The sequence below is a fragment of the Watersipora subatra genome, chromosome 2 (genome assembly GCF_963576615.1).
Source record: "Watersipora subatra chromosome 2, tzWatSuba1.1, whole genome shotgun sequence".
NCBI lineage: Eukaryota > Metazoa > Bryozoa > Gymnolaemata > Cheilostomatida > Watersiporidae > Watersipora > Watersipora subatra.
In genome coordinates, this window is record NC_088709.1 from 46,281,730 (window position 1) to 46,305,977 (window position 24,248).

Here is a 24,248-nt window from a genome sequence, read left to right on the forward strand (position 1 = left end):
TTGCAATCTCCTTCGGGCAGAGCGACATTAATGCGTGGGTCTCATCATTTTTGCTTAAATCATTTTTCATATTCGTCAAAGTAGCAGACCGAGTTGAACAAGGAACTACTTTGAGTAAACATTAGACGGATACAGTTAGTACTTATTTTGCTGGTTTTGCTTTCAAAGTTTTACGGAAAAAAACCAAAGAGCTTTGGAGATAGAAAACACACTTTAATACACCATAACAATGACCGGTGTTACATCGTTCGCTGTCCCTACAGAGTATTATCATCATTCATCAAAATGTTTTAGTCTTCAGATCAGGTTGTAAACCACCTTATGTACAATTCTGAAGGCAATGGATCAAATTTAGACCTTAGTGACTTCGAATAAGAGTGTAGTTCTCATAATTGTGATGATCACATCTACATGTACTCAGGCACATCGCCACTGAAACAATGGCAACCACTACAGCAGCAATGAAAGAATTAATTGCTATAGATGTAACCGAGTCATTATTAGTAGCATTTGGTGTACAATTTCTACTGATACCTTTCTATTACAGTTTCGTAAAGATCAAACATAATGAATGTCAATGTGGCGGTCTAATAGAGGCGACATTCAAAAAAAGGGTAACGCTGTCTTCTTCAACCCTTCCCATTTAGTAGCGTTCTATTAGAGGTGGCGTTCAAATGAGGATTTACAGCAATAACATTTGAAATATGCCCATCCTATCAGTTCACATGCTATCATAGCTTAGGTTGAACGCATTCATTATCTGGCTGTAATCCCTCTCATGCTGCAGGTAGATCAAAAGCTGTAAGCGTGTCATAACAAAACTGGAAGGGGAGAAATGGTCCAAAACAGAACAAAATAGGAGTAAGTTTGCTCCTTGTGTGCATATATCATGTGTGATAAGTTTTAGTCAAATAAATACATTTACCGTTAATGAAAACTGTCTATGAAGAATCATCACTCGTGTTACTGAAAAACAGGTTTTGAATTCATGTAACATTTGTACGAGCAAGTGCATTGACTTTTTGGCAGCGAACCAATTCTTATCTAGTAGAGAGCTGATGGTGTGACCAAGAAGACTGGTGGTCAAGGTTGTGTCAAACTAACCATTATTCGTGGCAACAATGAACCAGCCCGATGTATTGAGTCCACACACATGTATTTGATACAACATAATAAAAAAACCTGGCAAAGCATTCCCAGCAAGTTTTGATTTGCTCTGTTTGAAAGAACTTTTGATTGCATTTACTGTGGGCAACTAACAGCAAGTGGCAACTAACGGCAAGTGGCAGCATTAGCTTGCTAACCATTATCTTCATTTAGACAGTCATGAATAGAACAATGTGCAACAGTACCAAGAGAAATAATCTAAAAAGTTAGAAACTACAAATCTATAAAAGAACTAAGCCTAAACATCATAACAACGAGACAATTCATTGAAAACTGACAAGAAAGAACTAGAGCAATTGGGCTTGGTTGGCATTGCTATGGAAGGAGTTAGTAGCGAAAGTTGAACTTGACCTTGAGTAGATATTTCATCTTGATCTGGTTGGTGTTATAGACTATGTACTCATTGTACTGGAGTGTATAACCTGATGAGTTGACTGTTCCTGTCTCCTTAAGCTTTCCACATGGTACAGTCACGCCATCCCTGTGGGATTCAGATATCATACACTATCATATACCGCTATGTAGAGCTATCTAAACTCATGACAAATAGATTTATAGTCAGCAAGAACATGATCACTACTTGATGATCACAATGATAAACCGCTTCAATATTACCAGCCTTCATATGATAATGGAAAATGTTGAAGCATTTAGTAATTTTTCTATCAGAGTCCTCTGGTGTTGAGTCTATGGAACTTTGGTTAACACAGTTTGAATTTTATAATAATATAAAAGTTCTATTGGTGTTGAATGTTGCCTTTATATATTAACTAACAATTTCGCAGGAAATTAAGGGTGGCACCGAAGAAGAGAAACTTACAGGTCAGTATTGCCATCCGGGTTTGGAGCCATCTTCCCACAACCTTTTACAGAGTGTTTTCCTTTAGGCAGCTTGTCAGCACGGTAGTTTGAAGAGATTAGCTCATTTTGCTGACCTGCACAAAAACAATAAACCCTCCAACTATGCTGACCTGGTAGTCGTGCTGCGAAAGCTCAGGCACCTTTGAAAGATTAGCCAGAATCTCATGAATGGCTACTCAACTGAATTTAAACATCTAAACAGTCTAGTTGGTATAACTTACCTAGTGTACATCTAAACAGTCTAGCTGGAATAACTTACCTAGTGTACATCTAAACAGTCTAGCTGGTATAAATTACCTAGTGTACATCTAAACAGTCTAGCTGGTATAACTTACCTAGTGTACATCTAAACAGTCTAGCTGGTATAAATTACCTAATGTACATCTAAACAGTCTAGCTGGTACAACTTACCTATTGTACATCTAAACAGTCTAGCTGGTACAACTTACCTAGTGTACATCTAAACAGTCTAGCTGGTATAACATACCTAGTGTACATCTAAACAGTATAGCTGGTATAACCTACCTAGTGTACATCTAAACAGTCTAGCTGGTATAACTTACCCAGTGTACATCTAAACAGTCTAGCTGGTATAACTTACCTAGTAACATACCTATAACTTACCTAGCGTGACCTCATTAAGCAGGAGCAATCCAACATTCTTTGTTTTTGATGGAAAGCAATAATTGGCACTTTTACTGGAGCAATCAGCGAAATAGACACCTTTGCCAAACTATGAAGCAGAAAGTAATGCAAAAAAGGTAAACTGGCTATCAGAAGCAGGTAAACAGCAGACAAGATGAGGTTATATAAGTAAATTTAGAAGGTAAAATTGGATATAAACATTGATAGCGAATGAGGCATTGCTAGGTAAGATATTAACGGTTATTCGAAGCTCAAATGGGTATCTTCTACTTCTGGGAGACTCCAACAATTTTAGATGGCTGAACACTGAGCTACTGGCAGGGTTACACCTTATAATATACTGGACCCTTTAGTTGATGAAACAGTCACACCTGCATAAGACGGCAACTTCATTTATACCCGCTTACTAGTGTAACACAAATATTTGTCATAGCGTCGACAAAACTGTCATTTACTCACCATGTAACCTGTAACAGGAGCCTCCGGGGGTGCAATTCTCAGTCCCTTAGCCAGAATTCCAACCCAGTTGGTAAGCCTGGAGCCATGCCAGAGCAGCATTCTACACAATGTGTGCATGTTAGACAGAGAATGATGAGCTCACAGAGACATATGAATGAGTCATCATGCACGTAATACATAGACATAGAGTTGAGTAATCAAAAGAAATCACAGAAACTGAAAATGACAGACCTACATACAATAGCCAACATAGTGTTCATATAGAAAATGAAGAAAACATAGTGTTTCTGTAAGGAAACGAGGCTACTATGAAATATTGGAGATAAAACTAACTTATTGCCAACATCTGGTCCCGATGGCTGATCTTTGTCGCAAAGGAATATGTCCAACAATTCTATGGAATACTGGTTGTGGGTGGAAGCGTGGGTGTTTAGCAAATAGCTCTTGAGTACCTTACAACATCATATAAACATGTGATTAATGAAAAGTTGTGATGGGTGATAACTCTATTAAAGCTGTTAAAGTTACCCCAAAAACTTAACCAAAACATTCAATAAGCAAGGTGAAAGGTAGAATGTAATATTTATAAGTAGACTTCATACGGTTTACAAGACTAGGCAGGCTTGAGAATTTACTGTCTATCAATGAAATGTGTTGAACATTAAACTTAGACAGTTGAGTAGATCAGTGCAGCCAGCTCATTGGCTAGTAAAAATGGAATGTGACCAGCTCATTGGTTAGTATAAATGTGATATGACTAGCTCATTGGCCAGTAGAAAATGAATGCAACTAGGTATTGGCTAGTGGAAAAGAAATGCGACCAGCTCATTGGCTATTAGGAAAGGAATGCGACCAGCTTACAGGCTAGTGAAAATGGAATGCAACTGGCTCATTGGTCAGTAGAAATGGAATGCAACTGGCTCATTGGCTAGTGGAAATAGAATGCATATACATGTAGCTGATTGGCTGTAAGACTAGCAAAAATTGCACTACATCGAGCCATTTGGTTGCGTCAATGATTTTAGCCTAAGGAGCACCCTTCATACATTTCTGTTTTCCATTGGCAGAAACGTTACAGTTGGCCAGTACCTATTGGCTACCGATGCTAAACAACTGACCAATGTTGTTGAGTCTCATCTAATCTCATGTTTATACACTAACTAGCTGCATTACCCGTCTATGGGAATAGATACACGTACAGCAAGAGGTTTATTGAGAGTTGTCTTTCATACTGTAAAACAACTCCAAATATGCAGCCTACTGAAATTGTTCATCTGATCAGACTGCATACACATATGCAGTCATATATGTCAATAATGTTGGGGCGAACAATCATGGATATCTGCAATGTGTTTGACAGCTAGTGTACAATGCATCAGTCTCGAACCACTCAAATCAGAGTTGTCCTATATTTGTACAGAGAACTGATAATGAAATTGACATTGCTAGACAAACTGAGGTTCTTCAAACTGGCAGTATTGAAAAATTTTCCATGTTTTAAGAAATTCTACAAAATATTTTGCTATCACCAGCATTTATTGAATGGAGACTCCTCCATGCTTAAAAAACTAATCAGAGCTGACCAGATCTTCGTCTATAACCTGTGTTTTGACACGTTATATACAAACAGTGCAACAGTAATGTGGTTGCGCTGATAAAATTTACTATCAGTAAAATTTACATGTATAATACCACAGACAGTATGATGTCAAGGCAGATACGGCATTAGCAGCTTACAATAATAAAACAACGCCAACATGATAGCCTTTTTATGAGATATAATAAGGACAAAGAATGCATGAAAATATATGCATGTATATACTGAAAAATATGTTAGAAAATGCTGCATGTGGATAATATGTAAGTAAAGCAGAACATGAAGGACATAGCATGACATGAAAATAACATAACGTTAATTCGATGCAAGCATGACGTTACTATAACACAATGTTAATTCGACACAACACTTGCGGATAGACAACATTTTTTGTTTTTCTGTTGGGTGTATGAACAAACAGTTTTCGGCTTGTGCCTACTCTCAAGCAGGCAATGTACAGCTGGCCGAGCAGCTGCGGTAGTTAGTGCATCTTGCTGTTGTTACCATTGCGTCTGCTCCGGAAATTCATTTCGCCGAGCAGCTGCTGTAGCTAGTGCATCATGTTCTTGTCGCCGCAATCTGCTCAGTGGTTTCTGCACGTCTAGCAGCTGTAGCAACTGCTCTGAGCCGTTTGAGTCGCTGCTGGGTCGGCTCAGCCATCTCTGCACTTCTAGCAGCTGCAGCATCTATTCTGGCCTGCTCTCGACGTAGCTGTGTTTATTAAGTAGTTTCTGCTCTTCTAGCAGGTGCAGTGCCAGTTCTGTTTTGTTGTAGGCATAGCTGTGTTTGCTCTGCAGTTTCTGCACTTCTAGCAGATGCAGTAGCGATTCTGTTTCATTGTCGGCGTAGCTGTGTTTGCTCTGCAGTTTCTGCACTTCTAGCCGCTGCAGTGAAAGTTCTGGCCTGTTCTAGCCGTAGCCGTGTTTGCTCAGCAGTTTCTGCTCGTCTAGCTGCTGCTTTGCGAATTCGGTCTCTTTCTCTACGGGAATCAAACTGTTTTTGAGTTTTGGCAGTAGTGTAGGCTTATTGGGAGGCATCGTACTGCTTCAAGAGGTGAGCGTTTGAATTGGTAAAACTTCCGGTTTTTAAGTTATTTGAGGTATATTTTCAATCGGGAGCGTTTCTAAAAGTGAATGAGATGGTGGGCTTTTTTGTAGTATACCCTGCTCTCTTTCTTCTCACCGTCGCCTATCGCAACGCTCAGAGTACCCGTGCAAGTTCTGTAGTAGCTGTAGTTCTGTAGTACTCGTAGCTGAAAAAACAGTAAAAGTAATTCAGATGCGGAAGGAAATAAACATGTTTATTATTATGAACAATGGCAAATCCAACGTTTTAAGTAGTGAATGTGTGGCAATTCATAGACAATACAACATTGAATGAGAAGTACTTACCTTTTTGAAGTAGGAATTTAGTAGGTAAAATGCAGTAGTAGTACCTGTGCAAGTTCTGTAGTAGCTGTAGTTCTGTAGTACTCGTAGCTGAGAAAAAAGAAAAAGTAAATCAGCTGCGGAAGGAAATGAACATGTTTACTATCTCGAACAGTAGCAAATCCAACGTTTTTAACACTTTCACTGATGTTGACGCATTTATGCGTTTTCTATGGTCGACTGCCGTAGACGCATTTTTGCAACTTTCCCAGCAATTGCGTATTTTATTATTTGCTGATAAAATAACCAACGATCTTTAGGACTTTTATGGTAGTGACAGTGTTGTCCAAAGATTTCTCTATAAAATTAGCTTAAAATTTAATTTTAAATCTATGTTCGGGAATGTCCAACTTGAAAATGAACATTTTTTGTGTAAGTTTTGTAAGTGCCTCCCGAGTTCAAAAACAAATAATTGCTTATGTTGATGCCACTATAGCCGATTAAGATTTTTATGATTACACAGGTAATTAAAATAGCAACAGTAACACTGACTCTGATGGTGGTGAAAGTAATGGTTTTGTAAGAATAAGGAACATTGTAGATGATGGTTTTAGCTTCGTAGCTTCCAATCGCTTTATCAATGCACAAAGTATAGATACAATTACTTTTTTGCATAGCAGTGTTTGTTAACATGTTGGCAAAATAAAATATATAAACGTTCTAGATAGAGTTCTAGTACATTGAATAAGAAGTACTTACCTTTTTGAAGTAGAAACTTAGTAGGTAATTTTTGACGCGAAAAGAATTGTCTAGGTGGCCGAAAAAAAAAAGAAACAGTCACGTGACCTTCCGTTGGCTTCGTACGACCGCGGTGAAATTTATAAACAATCCATTTCGCCATAGATATATCGGCAAAACATGACTGCTTTGGTTTAACAATAGGCAGTTTAAACAGCATCTATGACGAAACAGATTGTTTATAAATTTCACCGTACTGCTGACTCGAAAAAATAGGAAAGACCGCTCTATAGTCTATTTACTACTCGTATTAATTCAGTTTGCTTCGTGCGACTGAAATTCGTACGACGAAAAAAGGAACGACCGCTCTACAAGGTGGACAAACACAGATTGTCGTTTATATAGTAGATACATGGCATAACCAGTAGGTTGAACAGCACTGAGAACCTAATTAACGCTGAAATACAAGTAAAAAGCTGCAAATAATAATTTTTTAGTGAAAGAGAGAAACATTCATACCCCCCTAATGTACGCATATGTCAATATAAGGAGTATAAATAGCGGTTGAAGTAAAAGGTAGCAATACCTTGTATACATCACAAGATTTATCCATCGGTTCAAGGTCACACTCAAGTGACAAGTACTTTCTATCTATTGGATGAATGTTCTGGTCTCCCTTCTTTAGTACGTTCACGGCAATCTCAATATCTCCAAGCGCCTGGACAGAGGAACGATTCGCATACTTGTGAACTTCTATATCACTTAACTAAGTCAACTTAGAAGATGAGCCAAACAACTAAGAGCAAGCGAAATTTGTCCATTTTTCATTTGTTTGTAAAATCTTTCAACAAAATGTCTATCCAAGAAAACCTTCCAAATGTTACATCCATCTATTTGTGATTCATTGTTTACCTTCTGTGAGCGCGGACAGTAAAGCCTGGTTCCCATATCGATTGCGATACTCCGGCGATAACTTGCGCAGCAAAACGTTTGCGACGTAAGACTCGGCGGCATATGTTCACATATAAGCTGCATCGCTAAACATAATCGCGTAATCAAATAAAATGTTCGCTAGCCATGCCATTTTTATAACGGTGACCTTCACCCGTACAGCGAATTTCGGGAAGGTTTTGCCTGCGGCCTTTGGCGAAAATTGAACAGCGCTAAACTATTGCGATGCCGCCGGCAACTACCAGCGGTCCTCGGCGATACCCGGCCCGTAGGTTCCCACTTCACCGCTAATAGCCTGCGGTGCTGTCGCCGGTGGTTTGCGATGTATATGGGAACCAGGCTTAAGGTAGCGCAGACTTAGTTACTAGTGATGGTACATTACAAGACTCAGTTACTAGTGATGGTACATTACATGACTCAGGTACTAGTGATGGTACATTACAGGACTCAGTTACTAGTGATGGTACATTACATGACTCAGTTACTATTGATGGTACATTACATGACCGAGTCATTAGTGATGGTACATTACATGACTCAGTTACTAGTGATGGTACATAACTCAGTTACTCGTGATGTTATGTACATTGCATGACTCGTTAAGTTTATTGACATACCTCTAGCAAATCCATCTTTGCTTTGAGAATTTCAAGAGAGACAATTCTCTCCGGAGGTTTCATCCTGAAAAACAATATCACGATTACATTACACACATCATGCATTAAAGAAATACTTATAACAATAGGACATGAGTTAGTTGCTTCGTTTTCTGTCAAAGAGTTGAGAGTATGGCTGGCCTAGGCAAAGTACTTTTTCATTAGGAAAAACAGTTCTTCCCTGACTCCAAGTTTTTCAAAAAGCTATCTCAAAATACCAACAAGGTTTAAAACTGTTGGACTCAAAAGAGTGTTCATATCAGTGCAACATTTCGGTTACATGCAAAGGTAATTAATTGTCTTTTGGTCAAATACGATGTACTGAATTTTGGTTTAGCCAGCAATTGGTTAGAACTTTGCTAGTTGCTTGTAGCCTAGTATATTTGCGATAAATCTTGTATACATTTAATTGAGTATTCCCAATAAATGCTATAACTAGAATCTTCTTTTCTCTGTTGCAAATTTTTAGCATAAGATCATGCTTTTGATCTTGTGTGTTAACTTTATTATAGTTTAGTAGGCATGTGGCGTAACTACTTCTACTGGTATTCTGCTGGTGTCAACACACATAGAACATTCATTGTCATAGAGTCCTCAAATGACTGTCAGTTTCATGTTCATCTCAAAGAAGACTTTCTTTAAATGAACTGAAAGAAACATGTTTAATCTTTGCGCCATTTTAGCAGTAAAAGCTGCACCTGTGGCATCAACCATTTCCTGAGATGCTAAATAGTAAGGGTTTAGAATAACCTTCTACTGCTATTACTTATTCCACTAGCATGTGCAGCGGTATATCATCAATCGTTAGTTATTCCTGCAATTAAAAATCACATTATCGATTTTTGTGATTTTAGCCCAGTTGCATGGCTCCAGAACTTCACATATATTGTTTGGTCTGAAACTTGTGCCCACACAAAGGCCGCACAGCATGTTTAATATATCTGTTGAACATATTTTCTAAATATATATACTATTATATGTATAGTATATATATTCAACTAGTATGTATGTAGCGTACTTTTCGGACTATTAGCCACTTACTTTTTTCTGATGTTTTGACTCATGCGGCTTATAAAAAGGAGTGGCTATTCTGTGGTTTTTTCTATCACCGCTAGGGTGCATTAAAATGAATCTCCGGTTAGTGCGCCTCTAGCGGTGAAAGAAAAAACGAAACAATGCCTAACAGTACTGTTCCATTAGGCACTGGGTTAAAAAGCGTCGGTTAATACGGAACAGTTACTAACGGCACTGTTCCGTTTTAATCAGCAAAGTTGCTGCCGTGCTAAAAAGCTCCGTCTTGAGTTCTGCAGCCTATACAAAGGTGCGGCCTATGTATTGTTTTATTATTGTTTTTTTTTTAAATAAAGCAGATGTGGTTTATATAGGGGTGCGGTTAATAGTCCGAAAAATACGGTATATATATATATACTATAATGCACTCTCAGGATACGGTTACCCTGATATACGATTTTTTTCACATTACGAAGTTGAACATGGTGAAGTTTTCACCTAATCATACGACTTTTATTTCACAATACGAACTCACAAAAATTTTCACCCAAGTTCAAATTTGGCAGTCGGTGTGCTTATTATGTAAGTCGAAATAACAAAGACACCAATATGCAGTTCGCTGAAAACATTTTCACAACGTTTAGAAAAGACACGATGACCGACTTCTCTCCAGTCAGTATTAGCAAATATTCATTCTTAGCGTTATACTCCCTTTTACTATAAACTTTTATTCAGCATACGTATAAAACTACAAGTATCTATATTTAATTAATTAGCTATGGAATCTGAGACCGATCAAATGTTACAAGACGAAGGAAAAATGATTTCGTCTTCAACAAAGTTGGAGGTCATAAATAAATAGGGAGAAGGCGCCCGTATTGTTAATATTGCCGAGGAATATGGTCGCAACCAATAAACAATTGCAATCATTATTAAAAGAACTCCATTAAAGCCAGCACAAGGATGCGCTTACGATGACGACTTAAAGGAGTTGGAGACCCCACGGAATCAGCATTCAAGAACAAATTCAAGTGTTTAATCTACTGATGTAGACTACTGATGCAGACTGGTACATAAAAACAATAATCTCACGACCAAACACGAACGGAGCGATTGGTTGGGAGATTTATAATAAATGCACATGTGCACACAACTCACAAATATTATTCATCAATGGCCATCGCAAACCCTTGTACCGAAATCTCATCAACAAATTTAACCATTTTTTAATGGAGTCGTATAGGAACGATACAAAACACATATAAACCTATTTAAATATGTTACCAAGTCTTTGAAATTTGTAGACAATATCCTAAACCTTACCCATCTGATTGAATTATACATAACTAGACAGATTAATTTGACCTAAAATCGATATTAAAACCTGACAAGCCTTTTTAAATCAAAATTAAAACCGGCCAACGAAACGCCAATAAAGCCGGGCGACCGAGAGTAGAACCATGAAGTCGTGGGTATTTCACGAAAAAAACGTGCACACTTTACCAGTCTATGGCATTGTCTAATTGCCGAAGGTTTATAATATCTTTCCGTTTTTAATATCTTGCAAAAATATTAAATTACAAGAATAATTATTCGATTTTATAAAATTATTATGAGATTTAATTATAAGAATAATCATTCGAATTTATTTATCCAAAGGTTTCTGTAATAAACGTAGACCGTTTGAGGCGTAGACCGATTTACAGGTACAAAATTGTGGTACACAGTTTATCAGCCTATGTTTTTGTCCAATTACCGAAGGTTTCATTAAATTATTCAGAACGTTAGCCAAAATGCTTTACATCTTATGTACAAGCTAGGGCCGAATACCATGCCCATTTATAACAAGAACATTTTTTTATTTTGCTCCAGTTTGCGGAATTCTGATGCCCGCTTTCTGTTACAGATCGCTATTAAAACCATTCTACATTCAATACAACCAACTTTTAAACTGTGTATATTACACAGCGGCTTGCCATTTTACTTGTAATATTGCATTTCATAAATATAATAAACATATTTAATTATTGATGTTATTAAATTACATACAGTACAGTAGTTTAGTCCTACAGCTTTAACCCTGTGAGGCCCATACACAGAAGCTTTGATCTAAAAATTTTCAAACTTTCTGGATAGTTTCCAGATATATGTATGAGTGTTTTTCTAATTTTTTTATTTTCTACAACGACCCTGACCTGCGATATTAAATGTTGCACTCACGCAACATTGGGCTTTAATGCTACCTATATACATTACGCATTAGACAATAGTGTTATGAAGTATTTGAGCCAGTAAAATAACTTTATTTGAATAAATAAATGGTAAATGTACTTATATACATATACATGTATACAGATACATACATATACATATATATAGTACATATATTGAATATATATACATTCAGTATATATAAATTGTATATATACATACACATATGCATACATATATATATGTATATATGGTATATATGCATACATATATGCACACACACATATATATATACATATATAAATATATATATATATATAAATATATATATACATGTATATATATATATATAACACAAGCATATAAGTTTACATCACTGTTTGGTACAAATGGACTAAATCCTGGAGCAATATCAACTGTTCCAAAGTAACTATAGCTCTTCATTCGCTTGCAGTGATAGGTACAAAAATAATTTCGTTCATCAAGAAAGCAGAGACTATTTCACATTTTGTAGTAGTTGTTTTCTTGAACAGCTTGCAGTGACTTCGCTTTGGAGCCTTTATTGGCCAATGAGCAAAATTGTCATAGTGAACATTGCACGGACCTCTTCCAATTTTTTAGCTGGTGTAAGGCATAGACTAGCATCACCTGCTGCAGCTGGTCGTCCTTGTTTGGCAGCACCATTGACATAGATGAGACTGCCGGCAACTTCAGCTTGGAATTCTCTTCTATTTAGTACTTTATTTATGGTAGCTTGAGAAGGCGACTATCACTTCTGTAGATTTTCCAAGTGTTGATTTCGGCTACCATTACAAATTTCATTACAGGTAGAGATATCATCACCGGCTCTTCATGGTAAAACGATACTCTGCTAAAAATAAATCTTACAAATCACTGCCTCCCATATTTTTATGTGGTTGTATAACAGCAGGCATGTTATAGAAACGATGCTCTTTTGACGACTTGTCCCACCGTTTGGCTTGAGCAAAGGGCTGTACACCAGTCAATGAGGAGAGAACGGTGATAACTTTGTTGTCACACTATTTGACAGCAACCACATTGTTGACCTCCTTTACATAGCTGTCATAAGATCCTTTACTATCTCGTTTGAGGACTTTGCATTATTGAGCATGCATTCTTGAACCCTGTTGGTTTGAACAGTATCAGTATAGAACATCCCAGTTTTATTTAGCTCAGAGATGAAGGGAATAGCAATAAACAAGTTGCCTCCGACAATTTTGTACCTCCAGTTCTTTTGTAGAGTAGATGTTAGCTTGAGCACAACATCAGCTTCTTAGCCCAACTCCATCTGCTTACCATCACCACCTTGGTATACTTCAGTCATGCAAAATGCCACTGACTCCTGCTCGATGCTAGATCTTGAAGCGCCATGGATGTGGCTTACTCTTTATGTATTGTCGGGTTCTGTTTATAGACATTCATTCCATGTGGCACCTATCCTTCGTCACATTTTCCAGAGCTCGTCTAGCAAATTCGTTCCATCAACTCTGCTTCTCATTCGAAGGCAATTGCTGTTGCTGTTTGAAGTGGAAGGCTTTGAATGCATTTTGTATCTACAAACTAAAACAGAATATTTTAAAATACTATTCATCTAACACCTAAAATTGCTCAAAAGAAAGCCTACACACCTAACTATCATGCTATATCAATTGAAATAATTGCACAATTTTGTATCATTCGGAAATACCAATTTGCTTTGGTAGTCAATGACTAATAGTAGTAGTACTAGTAGCAGTGAAGGTAACCTGGTAATATTACTTCAATGGTAGTCAGTGTACCTCTACTACCATGTTTACAACACTAAGTATTATGCACATCAACAAGAATGAAGAGCATTAGCCCTAACAATGGTCTATTGGAACATCCGATACTAACCCCTTGGCTTGCAGCTTAGCTATGTAGAGCCCAATGTTGCACTCCTGCACAAGAAATTTTGAGCTCATATAGATAGAAGAAAAAAATGTACTTCTTCGAAACATTTAATGTGTGTAAAAATATGGTCAACATAGTACCAAAAAACAGAAAATGAGTTATACCAACTTACCTCAAAGAGCTATAAATCTTTGCCTAAAAAGTTGCTTTCCTCATGTGTGGTCAACTCTCAATTCCATGGAATGTTCTAGAGTTATGTGATGACATCACGAGCATGACATCCAATCAATTTTGGGTTTAGGGTTGCATAAAGATATGTAAGAAGCCACTTGAGAATAATATTTGGCTATAAAGCATTTGTAGTTGCTCTATCTAGTTTTGAAATTTATGTTGCACCAGTGCAACAAGGGGCCCCAGAGGGTTAATTAATATTTATCTTATTTTTGTAAAACATAGGTTAGAGATAGTACTAGATTAGGGGTGATTTTTTACAACCTTTTGTTTTGCACATTTGACTTTTTGAATTTAATTTCAAAAGAACTTGACAACTACCATGGACATACAACTTTTCAGAACACCACGTTTCGGCCGACGCAGTGGCCGTCCACAGGTCTCTCAATTATTACAGCTCAATAGGAGGATAAATAGAAGGTCCTCACAGCAACATCAAATGCTAATTTTCAACAACACGCTACTGAAATCTGATTTAGAGAATTCTTCAGTAGGTGCTGTAGGCGATGTAAATGACATGGACTTGGCAGCCCCTTTGTTTCCAGATGATGATGATGCTCCCTTAAATTTATTTTATATCATCTCGAACAACTCATTTACACTATACTCTGTCAATTCCTGATGACAACTACTTTTTCAACATCCAGCAGAACCCTTTCTTTTTTTCATTATCACTTTGGTCGTGGGCTGTATGACAGGGGAATTTCTAGTCGTATAAATGTTAAAGTTGCTTCACAGAATTACCGGTATCAAATATCAGTGAAAATACGGTATATATATATATATTACCTGTAAACAAGCTTACGACGGCGCTTTCAATCAAAACAAGACAGCCGCCATTGTTGTGCTGTACTGCCACTGGCTGGTATAAATTTAACTGGTAATATATTTGGAAAACAGTAAGTGAAATTTTACGACTGTACATTTTGACTAGACCTTTTTCTACAAATATTCGCTTTTGTTCGTGTACTAGCCATGGAGTAACAAGCAGGTGATTATGAAGAGGCAAAGCTTAACTTGTGTTTTAGCGTGCTGTCATTGCACAAATAATACCGCAATGGAGTCAATCCAAACCCCGTTTAAAGCAAACCATAGAACTCTATTTATCGCATTGAGTAAAATACTTGGTATTTTGAAAGTTATGTTTTTGTTTCGGCCAGCAAACATCGATTCAGATTTAATATAATTATTCCAGATTGATCTGGAAAAATAAGGCAATTGTTGTCTTTAAAACTTCTTGATCTACTTATAAATGAAACAGAATTTATACACGAGTACATACAGTATGTACAGTAATTCCTCACTACTCGCTATTCACCGCTTCAAACTTCATGAATATTAAATACTAGAAATTCCCGTCATACAGCCCACGACCAAAGCGATATTGGAAAAAGAAAGGGTACTGCCGGTTGAGAAATGCAATATTAGCAGTCAAATGGTACTGTAGTGCAATAGAACTGCAATGGTAGCTGCAAGGTAGCTGCAAGGTAGCTGTAATGTACTGGGTGTTATTATGGACAACAAACAGCAATAGTGAAAGGAAAAGATTATATGTTTATATCTTTCCCCTGCAATAGGAGAAATGCAATATTAGAAGTAAAATGGCAAGCTGCTGTGTACTATACACAGGCTGGGGGGCTGTATACCATTGGTCATAGCAACCAATATCAAGAAGTTGTGATATTTATCAAGATTTTTGTATTTATGTCTAAAAAATTATGCTGAATTTAAAAATCTAAACAGACTTTAGTTGGTTGTCATAGAAATAGATGTATATCTATAAGAAAATGTAGGCCTATTAATTAATTTTGCATATATTAAAAACGGCTTGGTAGTACCTCGATATTGGGCACAGCCGCAGTATCATCAACAAACCTTTAGACAAATAATAACAGTAACATATTGCACACCGTCGGTCACTATATACTTCCATCTTGTAAATTCGAATGATTATTCTTATAATTAAATCTCATAATAATCTTATAAAATCGAATAATTATTCTTACAATTAAATACTGTAATAATCTTATAAGAATCGTTAGAAAAATATTATCGTCATTTCCTTTACTTTCACTGCTTTGACATCAGTTGGAATACCAAAGTACTCATTATAAGTGTCCAAAAGGTCAGTCCGGTAGAATCGGCAAAAAAGAAACGATTACCGTACTTTTCGAACTATTAGCCGCTACTTTTTTCTGATGATTTGAGCCATGCGGCTTATATAAGGGTGATGCTATTCTGTGGCTTTTTCTTTCATCGCTAGTGCGCATTAACCAGAATCTCCGGTTAGTGCGCCTCTGGCGGTAAAAGAAAATAGGAAACAATGCCTAACGGTACTGTTCCGTTAGGCACTAGGTTAAAAAGCGTCGATTAATACGAAACTGTGTCGTTAGGCATTGTTCTGTTTTAAACTGGAAAGTTGCTGCCGTGTTAAAAAGCACCGTCCTGAGTTCTGCGGCCTATGCAAAGGTGCGGCCTATTTATTGTTTTATTATGGTTTTTTTAGAAAATAAAGCGGATGCGGTTTATATAAGGGTGCGGTTCATAGTCCGAAAAGTACGGTACTTTTCAGTACTTCTACGTTAATTACAGAAACCTTCGACAATTGGACAATGCCATAGACTGGTGAAATGTGCACGTTTTTCTCGTGAAATGCGCACGACTTAATGTTTCTACTCTCTGTCGCACGGCCTTATCGGCGTTTCGTTGGCCGGTCTTAATTTTGATTAAAAAAGCCTTGTCAAGTTTTTCTTGCGATTTTAGGCCAAATTAATGGGTTAGTTTTAGGATATTGCGTCAACTTTTCAAAGACTTGGTAACATATTTAAATATGTTTATATGTGTTTTGTATCATTATTATACTTAAACGACTCTACACAAAAATGGTTAAATTTTTTGATAGGATTTCGGTACAAGGGTTTGGTAATGGCCGTTGACAGATAATCTTTCGGAAGTTGTATGCACATATGCATTTATCATAAAGCTCCCAAACAATCGCTTCGCTCGTGTTTGGTCGTGGGAAAATATATAAATCTCTTCCATACTCTGGTCCAGTGAGATCCCTCTACACACACATTGTGCTAGCAGCCGTCGCAGATCACTGTTACACTTTCCTGTTACATTTAGGAGTGCAAAAGTGTGAAGCATTTAACACTCTTCATCATGCCTCTTGAACTGCCTCAACACTCAAAATCATTTAACAAACAAGAAAAAGGGGAAAATGCTTATGATTAATGAGAAAGTGACTTTTTAGATATGACTTTATCAGCTTCTATATTCACGTATTCTCACTTATGAATGACGGAGATCAGCGCACTGGCCGATTGACTGCAAAAAGTAAGGGATTGCTATAATCGGTGCTGGAAAGAGACTCACCCAAAGTCATGAGGAATTCGTGTGTAAAAAGCGTTGCAGGCTTCAGTAAGTTCGGAGCCAAACTTGTCAGCCTTGATAAGTGTCTCTATGTCCTTTAGAGCGCTGTAACCTTGCTTGATTTGAGCTTTAGTAAGCTTGCCTGCCAACAGCCAGGCAGATTGCCGTGAGACTGTGTTGTATTATACAGTACATTGAGTGGTGGCACAACAAAAAGGTTGGTTACTCACCAAGAGGTGCCTTCTTAGCATCGTATTTCATTTCAACAACCGCTGCCTCCATGGCCCTCACGTCAGCTATTAGAGTTATCAGGTCCTGCAAAGGAGCAGAATGACTCTAATCGGATTAACCGGAGAAGCACGAGCTAAATATTCCTAAGTTTCTTATAAAAGAATAAACCATATAAACCAGCTAGTTCATGTCATAACTACTGCACACACATGATAGTTTCACACTGTAAGTTGTCTGCTCCTACATGCTAACTTCATAACTTAGTGCGTTTGTTGGTCTGAGCTTGTCAAAAAAACTACAATAAGTTTTTTCAAGGAAATATGAATTGTATGTTGAGAATGAAGACCAAGTTTGTTAGACATACATTTGGAGAACAAACTATACCAGATAATGCAACATAAAACTGCAAGCATACTTGCACACGCTGGTCCAGTTTGCAATCAGGAACATCAGCAGGTTCCACCTTAGCACTGTCTACAGCATCAGTATCCGTATCTTCAGCCTGTATAGATAAATATGCAGGTGTATATACTAATATTTGGTATGAGCACTCAAGAGAGGCAACAATATTGCTCAAGTTGCAGATATGAGCAAAGAAAACATACTCCGGCATCATAGTCCATCTCAAGCAAGTCATATTTTCCAGAAACTTTAGTGAAATTCTTTCTTTTATACCAATCATTCTTGGTTTTATCTCTGAACCTAAAAAGAACCATTCAAAGTAAGAACATCAGAATTGTGTTAAAGAGGTTACTTTTTCAATTCATCTGCTTCAACATCTGAGGGAACTGAAAAAGGGTTCCAGACCCTCTTCTTTCCTTCTACTGTGTATTATAACGGATAACATGGCTCAAGTAATCAATTATCTCTCTCTCTAAATAACATGCACTATGAGAATGTAAGCGATCATGGATCTCCACTCTTCCAATTACCATGACTGCTCTTAGCAGGTTTCAACATGGGTTTGTCATTGCTTTCTGTTGAGTGTTTTTATTGAGACAGTCTCTTACTAGCAGACCTTTGGCTCACACAGGAACTCCTCCAACCTTTATCAGGTTTTGTTTATAGTCCTGCAGCTTGCTAGCCACCCTCCTCACCAACACTAGAGCGCGGATAGAGGGCCGGTTTGGTCGCCGATGACCCGACTGAGGACAGAAGCAATTGTAGCTATATGCCCTTCCTAACACCACCAACAGTCCTTCAGTGATTTGAACCACTGACCTAATGATTACATGCCAGCGTACTAACCACTGAACCACAGTTGCTCCTATGATCAGCTATAACAAAGGTTTTAGGGTTCCTATCTACTGTATCATATAAAGGGGATATACGTAGTTATGAGTTCAATTAAAATCAAAAGACATGTTTTCTTTCAGGCCCAGCTACAATGACCACTATTAATCTCTGCTTTTATTTGTGAAACATGATTTCCTATGTTTACTGTCATCTCAGATGACAGGCGGCATTGAAAGAAAATAAAAACATTCCGTTGTCCAGTTTCCATCAACACATTGTGTAGGCAGACGTTTACAAGGAATCTAAAGGAGAATAAACTAATACATACATACAAGCCTGATAGAACAGTTGACTGAGTGAATTTGGGAAAAAACAAGAGAAAATAACTCACAAATGGAAACAGAAACATGATAATACAGTGAAACTCGACTAACTCGACCTTCGCGGGACCGAGAGAAAGTGTTCGAGTTATCAGAGCGTTCAAGTTATGAGAACACTGTCACAAGTGCATGTATTATTGTATTTATCAGTATATGTATATACAAACTATATATAAATCAAAAGCATTGATTGGTTGTTGCAAGTTGAGGGACCTCTCATGTAATGTTTTAACAATTTTTATCAGAAAGTATAAATATTTTCCTTATATTACTTGAGATTCGTTTGTTTGTTTTAGGTGATGTGACTGCCAGGACGTTTTAAGATTAAAATAGGCAAAACCTGATCGCGGTTGAAACTCTCAGAAAAAAAGACATTTTTCTTTTGAGCGTTTTAACAAAAACCAGTTTTGCCAATTTTGCTTAGAGTTTATCTGAAGGTTACCTCGCTTCTCCTTGCTTGCGGAGGGCTATCCCCTAGCCTGGGCATGGCTGTCTTGGGAGGAGGGGGAGAGAGAGCCATGCCCAATCCCCCAAGAGAGCTCTCCCAATCTCCCAAGAGAGCTATACTCAAGCGGATGTTTGGTAAAATTTGATTTTTTGCAAACCTATAAAAAAGTCGTTAACAAAAATGTTTTGCCGATAGTGGTAATAATGACGCCTAAGAACTACTAAAAGTTGTTGTTTATCTCTATGGCTTGGAATAAAGTGATATTCTAAAGCGATAACAACCGTCTCGGTAGCCGTTGGGCAAAAAAACTGTTCAAGGTAACCAAGTTATGGTCAAGTTATCTAAAGCAATTTATCATTGCGTGGGAATGGACCAAACAAATCCGTTCGATTTAACCATGTGTTCGAGCTATCCGAGGGCGAGTTATCTGAGTTTCACTGTAGTTAGGAAAGCGACCATGATCTTGCGCACAACTATAGCAATATGTCAATGTGAACAACTTATAAAATAACAGTCTACAAACCCATAAAGTTACCTCTTTTACAAATATAATGAAATAATTTGGAGGAAATGTAAAAGAGATGAGCTGATATATAGGGGATGAATAGAGCTATAATAAATAGAAATTTTACCGTATTGAAATATGGTTGAGTTGAAAAAAGAAAAATGAGAGCGACTCACGTGTAATTCTCTTCTCACGACGTTAATGAGAACTATGAACCACCCATTACCAACAATGTATTAGGTAGTTAATGAGAACTATGAACCACCCCTTACCAACAATGTATTAGGTAGTTAATGAGAACTATGAACCACCCCTTACCAACGATGTAGTAGGAAGTTAATGAGAACTATGAACCACCCCTTACCAACAATGTAGTAGGTAGTTAATGAGAACTATGAGTCATCCATTACCAACAATGTATTAGGTAGTTAATGAGAACTATGAACCACCCCTTACCAACAATGTATTAGGTAGTTAATGAGAACTATGAACCACCCCTTACCAACAATGTATTAGGTAGTTAATGAGAACTATGAACCACCCCTTACCAACGATGTAGTAGGAAGTTAATGAGAACTATGAACCACCCCTTACCAACAATGTAGTAGGTAGTTAATGAGAACTATGAGTCACCCATTACCAACAATGTATTAGGTAGTTAATGAGAACTATGAACCACCCCTTACCAACAATGTAGTAGGTAGTTAATGAGAACTATGAACCATCCATTACCAACAATGTAGTAGGTAGTTAATGAGAACTATGAACCATCCATTACCAACAATGTATTAGGTAGTTAATGAGAACTATGAACCACCCCTTACCAACAATGTAGTAGGTAGTTAATGAGAACTATGAACCACCCCTTACCAACAATGCATAACACTTGAGAATTTTAAAACTTCCCTTGATATGACCATCATAAAAAAATAACTGCCCTAAAACTATCCTGAAAGGAAATATTACATACTTGTTACAGAAGACCCTCTTTGCTTCTTCCAATATTGGCCCACACGGGTAGTCAGCGGTCTGACCAGCTTTGCCAACACGACCCCACCTTGTCCAAACAGTGTACTTGTTCAACGAGTCAGCCTCAAGCAATTGAATTATGTAGTACTTGTTATTGTTATTCTGCATGTATGTCTACAAACAATACATACACACTTGCATGCTTCTGCCAAACAATACCGATACACCTGTTTGCTTCTGCCAAACAATACAGACACACCTGCACACTACTGACAAACAATGCAGACACACCTGCATACTTCTGCCAAGCAATACAGACACACCTGTAATCTTCTGCCAAACAATACAGGCATACATGTATGCTTCTGCCAAACAATAAAGGTGCACCTGTATGCTACAGCCAAGCATTACAGGCACGCATGCATGCTGCTGCCAAACAATACAGGCACACACATGCATGTTAAGCCACACAGAACAAGCACACATGCATGATTATGTTAAAAACATGTCAACACCTACATGCGTCACACCTACACCATTATTCAAGCCAAAACTATAAAAGTTCGTACGATTTTAAAAAACTCATAAAAACATTTACAGTAGCATCATATCCATTGAGCACATGTTCATCATCATTTTATGACTCAAAATATAGTTAGTATCATAAAATTCTTTATTTGCATCGAGCTACCATAGTCTATCCTGTCATAGCCTACTTCAAGATGGTTCCTTACCTACTACAGTCCTACTTGAGAGCTACCATAGTCTATACTGTCGTAGACTACTTCAAGATGGTTCCTTACCTACTACAGTCCTACTTGAGTGCTACCATAGTTTATACTGTCATAGCCTACTTCAAGATGGTTCCTTACCTACTGCAGTCCTACTTGAAAGCTACCATAGTCTATCCTGTCACGGTCTACTTTAAGATGGTTGTGTGATAAAGTTTCGCTCAAACTAATGTAGAAAAACCCTGATCTATAGGGAAATGTGGTTATAATAAATCAATTTTTGAGAGATAGCTAAATACTTGCTAAGGAATACTGTGCCCGTCAAAACCCCTAGAAGCTCACCAGCTAGTCTCTGTGCTAAGCCTAAACTAACAGTAATAAATTAACAAGGGTAGCGAGTGACAACTATCACAAACATCAATGAGGCAAAACATGTAAAACTTCTGTGCCTACATTAAAACTTACCTGGTTGAGCATACAGTCCCATATATCTTCCCCAGAGCAATAGACATGCATAGACTCCTTGAATGGGCAATCAGGATCCACAGGAACTTTACCTTTTTTCAAGACTGTTTTCTCCACAATTTCTAGAATAAAGGTGGGAGGTCAACTGTTAAGAAATAGTGATGCTTGAAGCTAAATAAGATTCCCGATTGCAAAAAATCTTGGTAAAGAAAACTCACTTTCTTTAGCTTCCTTGGCTGTCGATTTTTCACTTTTAGTTTTGAGGTCAGCAGCTGCTTTGCCAGCAACTTTCTTAGCCTTATCAGATGTAGAGGAAGCCGCTGCTTTGTCTGTTATAGCTGCCTTGGCATCTAAAGTAAAGACAGAGCAGGACGATGCACTTTTACGGGCGATAAATAACTTTTTTTGTGATAAATAGTTTTTTGTGGTTTGATTAGAACAAACAACCACAATTGATCAATCAAGTAGCTGTATAATCTACTGAGAAAACAAGAGCAAAAGATGGGGCAGTGGCGCAAATTTTATCTTAAATGTCAAGAAATCTTTTGTAATAAAACAGCAAGAGTTGCCCTCCATATTGATTGTATGATACAGATGCAGTATTAATGACAATGCAGTAGACACCTCTAAAAACCTCCTTTTACATAAATTCTACTGAATATATAGAATTAATGTAAAGTCTTGCATCGTCTATTGTAAGGAATGTAATGTAAATTTAATGGAAAGTGTTAAGTCAGCGCAAGTTCACAGACTCGATTTGAATAACGAGAGTCCCATGGTTTGCTTTAAAAATATCATTTTCATCTCCTGTCATTTTTGAGAGAGAAAACAATCTATAGGGTACCGGGGGTATCTATTATATTATTTTACTTATTCTATCTATACACAACTTTTTTCTTATTTGCAGCTTGGACCTTGCTGTGGAAAAATGTGAAAAGAATTGATTTAACTTTCCGGCGAAGGTGTGTGCCCCCCGTAACTTAAAGATACTGTAATCATGGGCACTAAACCAAGTGTTAGTGATAAGAAAAAAAACTGGAAAGTTGTTTATACAAACTACTAATACTAAAGTTAAAGTTACTGTACAGTCATTAAATTGAGAAGTTGAGTTTAATTTTTTTAGAGAGTCAAAGGGGTGAGTTTGGGAAGACTTGGAATGGATTAAACTATTGACATGTATTTTATGCTTTGGAATACGTAAAATTCAGATGAAGTAACCGTTCTTGTGATGGATTATTTTTTATGCTGAAGAGGTGAGGTATCAACTTTACCTTCGCAACTACCCCAACAGTAGTAGCTTATACAGCCTTTACAAAGTCATAAATTCACATACCAGCAACATCACGAAACACTTTATATTTATTTCCATGTTTCATATTCTTCACATCGACGTTGTAGGTTTTGCCTTCTGACTGTACATCAAGAGTTGAGTAATCCTTGTCATCCTCTAAGTCAATCATGCTCTGCACACTGTAGTAATGCCGCTTTTTTCTACCATCCTCCCAACTCCACGTCACCACTGGAATATCAAAGCTTCCAATCCTTAGTCACAACTCCACATGACAAGCATGTGAAAATGACAACAAATAGTCTCACAGTTTTATACACAAATCTACTGCACAGCTATCCAACCTTTGTCTTGTTTCTTGTCGACTTTGCCTATTCGGACCCGCTTTTGATACCCTGTAGCTTTGGTCTTCTGGCAAGGCTTGATTAATAGGACAACGAAGTCCCCACCTTCGATCTCGCACTCTTCCTCCTTGTTGTTGAAGGCTTGTGTTAGGACTTTCTGTGTCTCATCATCATATATTACCCATGAGTTGGGTTTCTCCTCCAGTTGCCACTGAAAGCTGCTGTCTAAAGGGCCCTCTGCAACAATACTAACAGTTCTAGTCTCTCTTCAAAAAACTCCTCTCTTGTTGCATCCAATACATATGGAAACTTTTTGGAGAAAAGCTAAAGTTCCGCAAGCTACCAAGAACAAATTGGAACTAAATGATTAATTTACCAAACTCAAAATGGTTATTGCAGCTCAAGGCATCTCCTCTAGCAAGTCTACGATAGTTATTGCTTACCATCAACTTTTCGCTTCTTTTTCGGAGGCATCGTAGACTTCACACTAAA

At 37.5% G+C, this 24,248-nt stretch overlaps 1 protein-coding gene across 1 annotated transcript; it reads right to left on the minus strand.

The window, feature by feature from the left end:
• Window positions 1-1,141: 1,141 nt before the first annotated feature.
• On the minus strand, window positions 1,142-24,248 carry LOC137388910 (poly [ADP-ribose] polymerase 2-like). The gene is made up of 17 exons (XM_068075397.1): window positions 24,200-24,248; window positions 23,757-23,993; window positions 23,458-23,643; window positions 22,343-22,474; window positions 22,125-22,246; window positions 20,930-21,102; window positions 17,996-18,092; window positions 17,806-17,892; window positions 17,390-17,474; window positions 17,163-17,301; window positions 8,403-8,466; window positions 7,421-7,552; window positions 3,466-3,584; window positions 3,133-3,232; window positions 2,653-2,761; window positions 1,988-2,102; window positions 1,142-1,648 (listed from the first exon to the last, which is right to left on the minus strand). The coding sequence occupies exons 1-17, from the start codon at window positions 24,228-24,230 to the stop codon at window positions 1,495-1,497; spliced, it is 2,082 nt and encodes a 693-aa protein (XP_067931498.1). The 5' UTR covers window positions 24,231-24,248; the 3' UTR covers window positions 1,142-1,494.

Coding starts and splice junctions, on each gene's coding strand:
- LOC137388910 (XM_068075397.1), bottom strand. CDS start 24,230: ATGCCTCCGAAAAAGAAGCGAAAAGTTGATG. Junction 22,247..22,342: donor AGCCAAGGAAGCTAAAGAAA/GTGAGTTTTCTT, acceptor CCTTTATTCTAG/AAATTGTGGAGAAAACAGTC. Junction 3,585..7,420: donor AATCTTGTGATGTATACAAG/GTATTGCTACCT, acceptor TGATGTTGTAAG/GTACTCAAGAGCTATTTGCT.